The 7,888-nt window shown below is 56.6% G+C and overlaps 1 protein-coding gene across 1 annotated transcript; it reads left to right on the top strand.

Moving 5' to 3' along the window:
• Positions 1-1,775: 1,775 nt before the first annotated feature.
• On the top strand, positions 1,776-3,727 carry GSC (goosecoid homeobox). Its single transcript, XM_047863729.1, has 3 exons — positions 1,776-2,202; positions 2,676-2,935; positions 3,255-3,727. The coding sequence occupies exons 1-3, from the start codon at positions 1,848-1,850 to the stop codon at positions 3,408-3,410; spliced, it is 771 nt and encodes a 256-aa protein (XP_047719685.1). The 5' UTR covers positions 1,776-1,847; the 3' UTR covers positions 3,411-3,727.
• The last annotated feature ends 4,161 nt before the right edge of the window (positions 3,728-7,888 follow it).

Genomic DNA, 7,888 nt, shown 5'->3' with positions numbered 1-7,888 from the left:
GACAAGTGCCCTTTCCCCTTTGCCCTACCGCCTGGGAGGAGGCAGCCCACAGACGTGGCCTGACTGAAGCAACATCAGACAAGCCGGCAGGGACCCTTGTTAATTAGCCAGAGAGCCACAGGGAGAAAATGGGCGTGAGTTAAAAGCGGCCCTCCTTCGGGAAACCCGACTTGCCCCCCAACCCGGCCCTCGGCTGTCTCCTTTGGGCTCGGCACTACCCCTTTTCCTGAAGCGGCTGGGGGTGCCTGCGCGAAGGGCCGAGAAAGGTCAGTTCTGCGAGACTGGGGCTTACGCCGGGCCCGCAGGACCTCCGGGGCGACTTTCGTTCCGCGCGTATCGTCGCCTACCTTCTCGAAAGGCGCTCTGCCGCCTGCGCACGGTGGTGGGCTTGGATGCGACTCCGGCAGCTCCGGCGGACCGGCCGTGCCGCGCGGAGGATCCCGCAAATCACCGCGGCCGCCTGCCGCGAGCAGAGTCCGGCTTGGGCCAGGCCGCCGGGGCTCCGGGAGTCCAGCCTGGGCCTCTTGGGCGAAGGACAGCTAGGTGGCCTGTCCCAGTCGGGGAACCGGCGAGACGCACGGGGGGAAATTCGACTCAGTTGTTGGGGAATGGGGTGAGGAATCCCAAAAGCCCCGTTTGGGGATTGAAAACAAAAACAGTATGGGGGAGAAGACACCCCATTTCCAAAAGCGATTTTTACCAAAGAAAAAAAGCAAACAAACATAAACCTACCGGCCCCCACACAGGGAGCAGCGGGAAGCATCGCTTCTAGAATGCTGCTCTTGGTGGCGAATTTTAAATAGCGGCTGAATTTGGTGTCCGCTGTGTAAGGGCCTACGGGTTCTTATGGTAGATTTCAGAGCCAAAGTGACTGCAAAAAATATATATATATATATATATGCATGTATTTTAAGAACCACAACGCACCTCTTTCGTCGTTTTTGCCTTTAGAAATTTTGGCCTTTGCAAAAACAAAAAGGTTGGGGTGGGGTTAACCAGTTCCACTCGGGAGAAAACCTCAAGATAAAAAAAAAACTGAGGTGAAATTAGGCGGTGAGTGCTTGGGGGCTCGGAGGAAAAGCGGAATTTTTAATCTTGCTTGAAAGAGGACGCAGCCCCTCGCATTTTCTAAAACAAAACAAATTCCGACGTGGGGAGAAAAAGTAGCCTCAAAGTAAAACTGGCCACAATGAATTTGAGTTTGTCGCAGAGGAAATCGCACCCAATAATAGGACCCAATCTGAGAAAAAAAAAAAAAAAAGGGTGGGGGCGGAGAGGTCGGGCGCAAGGAGTTGTTAACTGCGCCGCACAATGGAATTAATGAGATTAACCGGAGTAATTAGGACGCCCGCCCAGCTCGGCCGGCCCGCGGCGGGGCCGCTGAATGGGAAAGATTAGGTTAATTTCATTAATTTGCAATCCACAATCCCTTTTCTGGCCCCCGCAACCCCCTCCCCTTGGCACCTCTCCCCCCTCCCCCTCCCCTAAAGCCCCCCCCACCCCCCACCCAAAGGAACCGAAAGGGCCAAATCTGGTTCTGTTTGTCATCTGCATATTACCAGGAACTAAATCCAGGATGACGTCGACTCAGTATAAAACCAACAAGAGGTTCAGCTGGTCTAAACTCCGTCCTACCCGCGGGTTGGGTTCAGCGAACGCTGCCGAGAGGGGAGGGCGGGAGGAGGGCGAGCGGACGCAGGGGGCGGGGAGGGGCGCGGGGCTGCGCGCTCGCCCGCGCTCTCTTTCGGTTTGGTCGGCCGCTGGAGGAGAGTGGACCCCCCCCCCACTTTGAGGCTTTTTCCCCGGCGCCTCCCTGCCGCCCCCCGGTCCCGGCGCGGGGCTCGGGGATGCCCGCCAGCATGTTCAGCATCGACAACATCCTGGCCGCCCGGCCGCGCTGCAAAGACTCGGTGCTGCCAGTGGCGCCCAGCGCCGCGGCTCCCGTCGTCTTCCCGGCCCTGCACGGGGACTCGCTCTACGGCGCCGGCGGCGGCGCCTCCTCGGACTATGGCGCCTTCTATCCGCGCCCGGTGGCCCCCGGCGGCGCAGGCCTCCCGGCCGCGGTCGGCGGCTCCCGCCTCGGCTACAACAACTACTTCTACGGGCAGCTGCACGTGCAGGCGGCGCCCGTGGGCCCGGCCTGCTGCGGGGCCGTGCCGCCGCTGGGTGCCCAGCAGTGCTCCTGCGTCCCGACGCCCCCAGGTAGGGTCGCGCTCTCGCCGGCCTCCTCCGCCTGCCTCGGCCCTCAGTCCCTAGAGCGTGGGTGGGCGGCGGCGCTTGCTATTTTCACTTTGCGCAAACTTTTCTCCTTGCAAAAATAAACTTTCGCCACCCTCCCCCTCCACTTTTTTTTTTTTTTTTTTTTTTTTTGCCGATCGGGCACGGGGGATTGTACACTTGCTGCAAACTTTAGGCGAGAGTTAGCGGAAACTGTAACTTAGTGCCTGCATGGGGAGACTAGGCTTTGGGGATTCCCTAGCTGGCTTTGGGAGTGTGCGCGTGGACGCTCTAGCACGCTTCCCCCATTTCCCTGCATCTTCGGTTTCCGCGCACCCCCGCTTCCCAGCACCCCCTTGCAGAGGATTTTCCACACGGAGTGGGTCGCGGACAGGCGGGCTGGCGTGTGCGCCCCGTGGCAAGGAAGGCGGCTGACCGTGCGTCTTACTCTGTCCCAGGCTACGAGGGCCCCGGCTCGGTGCTAGTGTCCCCAGTGCCGCACCAGATGCTGCCCTACATGAACGTGGGCACCCTGTCGCGCACCGAGCTGCAACTCCTCAACCAGCTGCACTGCCGGCGAAAGCGGCGGCACCGCACCATCTTCACGGACGAGCAGCTCGAAGCGCTGGAGAACCTCTTCCAGGAGACCAAGTACCCAGACGTGGGTACCCGCGAGCAGCTGGCCCGGAAGGTGCACCTCCGCGAGGAGAAAGTGGAGGTGGGCGCGCCTGCTGGCCCTCCGTGGCGAGATCGGGCCCCCGCCGGGTTTGCTCGGTTCTGCTCGGGTCTCCCTGAACTTGCAAAACATCCCGTGGAGGCCCGGAGGCTGCTGGAGGGCGCTTTAGGCCCAGGAAGTTGAGTGGAAATGCGGAAGCGGGAGCGAGTCTCCTGTCCTTTTGTTGGCGTGCGCGCGGGGTCCCCGGGTTCCGAGCCCACGCCGGCGTCACGCGCGGCCACGGAGGGCCCCGGGGGTGCCCCGGCCGTGGGGGAGCGCGCCTTTGATCTTAACTGTTGTTTTGTCCTCCGTTGCGCAACAGGTCTGGTTTAAAAATCGCCGTGCCAAATGGAGGCGGCAGAAGCGGTCCTCGTCGGAGGAGTCGGAAAACGCCGAGAAGTGGAACAAGACGTCGTCAAAGGCGTCGCCCGAGAAGAGGGAAGAGGAAGGTAAAAGCGATTTGGACTCGGACAGCTGACGGCCGCGGGCCGGCTGCGGCTCTTGACTAACTCGAAGGACTTGCACAGACAGACGATGCTACTTTCTTGCACACGCGCTGCCTTGCGGGAGGGGGCCGAGAAAGAGGAACGAGGAGCTGTAAATAGTGTACAGAGCCCGGAGGGTTGGCGCCTGGGGTCGGGGGTGCGCAGGGGCTCGAGCCCCGAAGTCCAAGGCCGCCAGCGCCTCGCTCCCCACCGTAGTATTTATAGTTAAGTTAACGGTGACGATACAATAAAGTGATGGCGATGTAGTCGGGCCACATTCTGTATTTCATACCCACCGCCCCCCACCCCCATCTGAGGCCCAGAAAAGAAATCTACGTAGTTTGTAGCTTCAAATGAAAAAATTGGGCAGCTCTGACCTGTCCGGGGAAAAAAAAAAAAGAAAAGAAAAGAAACCCTGGATATGAAGCAGTCGCAGGATGGGTGTCTTGGTTTAAAATCCGTTTCGTCTCTAGGAAGGGGTGGAGAGGGACTTTGCCGGGCTGCTGGGGGTGGTAGCATTGCCCATGAGAGGGGACAGCATGGGGTTCCTGCTCCCCCTCGCCCACGGGGAGAACCAGGACTCTTTTCCTCCTTGCTGCCTAGGGAAGCCCGAGCGAGAAAGCAGGATCCGCCCTGGAGCTGGGGGATCCGGGAGCTTCTCCAGAGCCGGCTCATGGGTCCCTGTTCCCACGAAATCCCCAGGCCTGAGGGTGGAATTAGGTGGCGGGCGTGCCTCCTTCCCGACACTTTTCTCACTTTTCTGGATCTTTCATGGCCACTCCGCCGCTCTGAGCCGGCACATCTCCTGCCTGGCGGCTCTCAGCTGCAGGTCCGCAGAGCCTAGTGGGGACCCCGGCCATCGCTGGCCCCACGGTGCTTTAGCCCAGGCATTTGGGGTGGCCACAGGCACCTGCCCTGAGTTCTGGGGGCCACCCGGGTATAAGAGTGCCACGCCGGGGCAGTGGCGGTGCTGACGCCTTTGGTCTTCTACTGCCGCCGCCGCCCAAGGTCTCCCATCCGCATTAGCTGGGGTCGCCGCAGCTGGTGCGCTGGTCGGCAGCCTGTGAGGGATGGAGAGGCCCGGAAGCTTTCCCGTGTGGTGCCGGCTGAGCACTTGGGCCAGGGATGAAGACCAGAGCGTGCATGCTGTATGGTTCCCCAGCCCACGGGGCCGGGGTTAGGGTGGGTGGAGGCCAAGGGCCCGCAGAATTGGTTTTGAATGTTTCTACTTTACTGATTTTACAACAAATCCATTTTATAGATAAGGAAGCTAAGGCTCAGAGAGCTTCCCGGCTTGGCTGATGGGGGTGCTGCCCAGGGAGCAATGACCTTGTTCTTCCTTTTCGGCTGCCTGCCTCCGGTATTTAGTGCGAGGTCCCTCCAGGGGAAGGCTGTGTGCATCCTGGCTGTGGACTGGGCCCCGGCAGAATAGCCTTTCCCAAGAGGCGGTATTTTTCCTACAGCTTTTTTATGTTTAAAAGGTAAAAGTAATTCCTGAAGCAGGTGAAAAGACGCTTCGGAAATAGGAAGTGTCTCCCCCCTGATCACCTTTTGAATAAGGAGTATCTCTAGATGGAAGTAGGAGACAGCCAGGTCTGCCTCAAGGGTCAAGATTGCCTTGGTGCGTGTGTGCCCTTGAGCAAATTATGGAACCCCTTGCTGTTATGGGCTGTAAAATGGGTACAACGATGATGTCTGCTCCCCAGGGCTAGTGTGGACATTAAAGGCATGGCCTCCTGTGTAATAATAGCTTGCATGGGGGAAGTCGTTCAACATGGCTACTTTTTTTTTTTTTTAATACGTACTATTATGGTTTATATTGTATCGGACCCCGCACTTCAGGATTTTTTTTTTTTTTTTTTTTTTTACATTTTCTCCTTTTACTTTCCAAGAATTCTGTGATGGGGGGTTTTCACCAGTTTACAGACGAGGAAGTTAAGGATCAGGAAAGTGAAATACTTAAAAAAAAATTTTTTTTTCAACGTTTATTTATTTTTGGGACAGAGAGAGACAGAGCATGAACGGGGGAGGGGCAGAGAGAGAGGGAGACACAGAATTGGAAACAGGCTCCAGGCTCTGAGCCATCAGCCCAGAGCCTGATGCGGGGCTCGAACTCACGGACCGCGAGATCGTGTGACCTGGCTGAAGTCGGACGCTTAACCGACTGTGCCACCCAGGCGCCCCGAAAGTGAAATACTTTTAACAACATTTGGTTTTAGAAAGTAATCGTCTTTGCCCAAGTGAGTCTTAATACTATAATTGGCCGTGTTTCCACTAATGCTGGTTCTGGTGAGAGATAGTCAGAAGCCATCAGTTTCAGATGAATCTTGCAATGGCTGTTCTAGATCTTCCTTAGACCTCAGGCTTCCATGGCCTGGCCTGCCCTGCACCCCTCCTCCTTCACTGCTGTCCCTAGGTCTTGTCCTCTGTCCCATAGGAGAGGGGTGAGCCTGCAGAGGGATCCAGGAAGAGCTCTGACTTCTACCCTTCCTTCAACGCTCCGTTAGTCTAGAACATTCTAGACTAGTAGGACAGCAGTGGGTGGTATCATTCCAGCCTGAGCCATAAGACATCCTGGAACTCTATCAACCTCTATGTCTCTTTGTCCGTGACTCGCCCTGCCCTTGGACTCCCTATAAACAGGGAGCTTCCTTTTTTCTTTTCTTTTCTTTTCTTTTCTTTTCTTTTCTTTTCTTTTCTCTTCTCTTTCTTTCTTTCTTTCGATCTGCATTTGTCTAGTCTGGAGTGGTGTGGTGCCCACGTCAAGTGACGGGAGAGAGGGATTGCAGGACGAGTAGGGTCTCAGACATTCTTCCCCCAGAACCACCTGGGGGGAAGCCAGGACAAGTAGAGGGTGCAGGGGGTGCGGGGGCGGGGGAGGAAGACCCAGAAGGGGGCTCCCAGCTCCTGGGGAAGACGCAAGGTGGCAAAAGAGAAATCTTCCCCGTCTAGGGCTCCCACACTGGAGGATCCTGCAAAGTGCTTCAGCCTTGGCCCAGGTCGCGGGAAACAAGCATAGTAAACGTCTGGAGTGAAGAGGGAAATGTCGGGATGCTCTAATTATATATCGTCCACTCATCTTTTTCTGCATTCCCTGGCCAGCTGTGAGGCTCCGACTTTTGTCTTAACCTGGCTGCTGGAGTCAGGGAGGGCCCGATAGTGTCAAGGGAGAGAAGACCCTGGGCCTTCAAGAGCCGCCCTTGGGCCTTGTAATTATCTTTGGCGGAAATTCGGATCCCAGTGTTGGAATGTGGTGTATATGCATGTTGAGAGGGGTAAGGCATAGGGCAAGTGACTGCGTGAGCGGCCCGTAGCCTGTACCACACCTTTGCCCCCAAATGAAGGTGTTCTCCCCCATTTGACAGTGGAGCAAACTGAGGCACAGAGTTAACACAAAGGGCCAAAATGAGAATGGTCATCTTTAAGGGACAAGGCTCTTAACAATTTCCGTAAATCAGGCTGCCTCGCAGAACTGAGTGTTCTTTTTGGTGGTGATACAACCGTGGGTAAAAGTTCACCAACAGCAAATGATGCAGGAGTGAATGCACTTGCCCCTGGGGCACATAGGAATTAACGTGCCCTAAAGTGCCAGAAAGATTCTGGGAAAGAAGCATAATGACAGTTAAAACCCCTCAGAGGGGTCTAGCGCTTTTCAGTGCAAAGGCCTTCCACAAACATCTCTGGCCCTCAGGGGGCTGAGGACCCATTTGGCAGATGGGCAGTAGACGCCCAGAGAGACTAAATGCCTTGCCGGGGACACATAGTAAATGGCACAGCCAGCCCTGAAAACCCCAGACCTGAGCGCACCCTCCCACACACCTCTTGGGATGGTCGCAAGGTATGAGGTTATGGCTTCCAGCTGCCAAGGTCACCTGGGCCAAGGAGGGCCCTGGCTGCAGGCAGCTGACAAGGAAAAGGGAGCGTGGGGGGTGGGGGAGGGGGTGCAGAAATGGGATTCTCAAGTTCTGGATATACCGCACGCAGGGTATGTTCTCACTGTTTTCGCAGTGAGCTGGGCATGGGTGGGTGGGGGGGGGAAAGGACTTGAAAACAATCGCTTCACCAACGGCACCCCTGGAGTGTATATCTCCATGACGGTTCTTGAATCAAGTTGCCTTTTGCTGACTTTTGAACTTTGAGCTCCTGTCTTAAGCCTTGGCGTGAAGGATGTCGTTTTAATGGGTACGTGTGAGATGCAGGCTGGTTGATTTCTTTCCCGTCTCTTTGTGTGGGGGGTGGTGGCGATTGGAGGCTGGGAGGTAGAGGTCGTGGGGCGCTCTTTCTGAATTGTGTGGGGTTGTAAGTGACTCCAGGAAAATTATTCACTCACCGAGACCCTCAGCCAGAGCTCCCCGGTCAGGTCCCTCAAATTCACTTTCCCTTGTTCATTGCACACTGTAAGTGCAAACCTCCACCTTAAGGGAGACACACAGTCCCGGCCTGGGGAGGGCAGGGTAACTTGAGCGCACCC

The sequence above is a fragment of the Prionailurus viverrinus genome, chromosome B3 (genome assembly GCF_022837055.1).
Source record: "Prionailurus viverrinus isolate Anna chromosome B3, UM_Priviv_1.0, whole genome shotgun sequence".
Lineage (NCBI taxonomy): Eukaryota > Metazoa > Chordata > Mammalia > Carnivora > Felidae > Prionailurus > Prionailurus viverrinus.
This window is presented reverse-complemented; position numbering and strand designations above follow the sequence as displayed.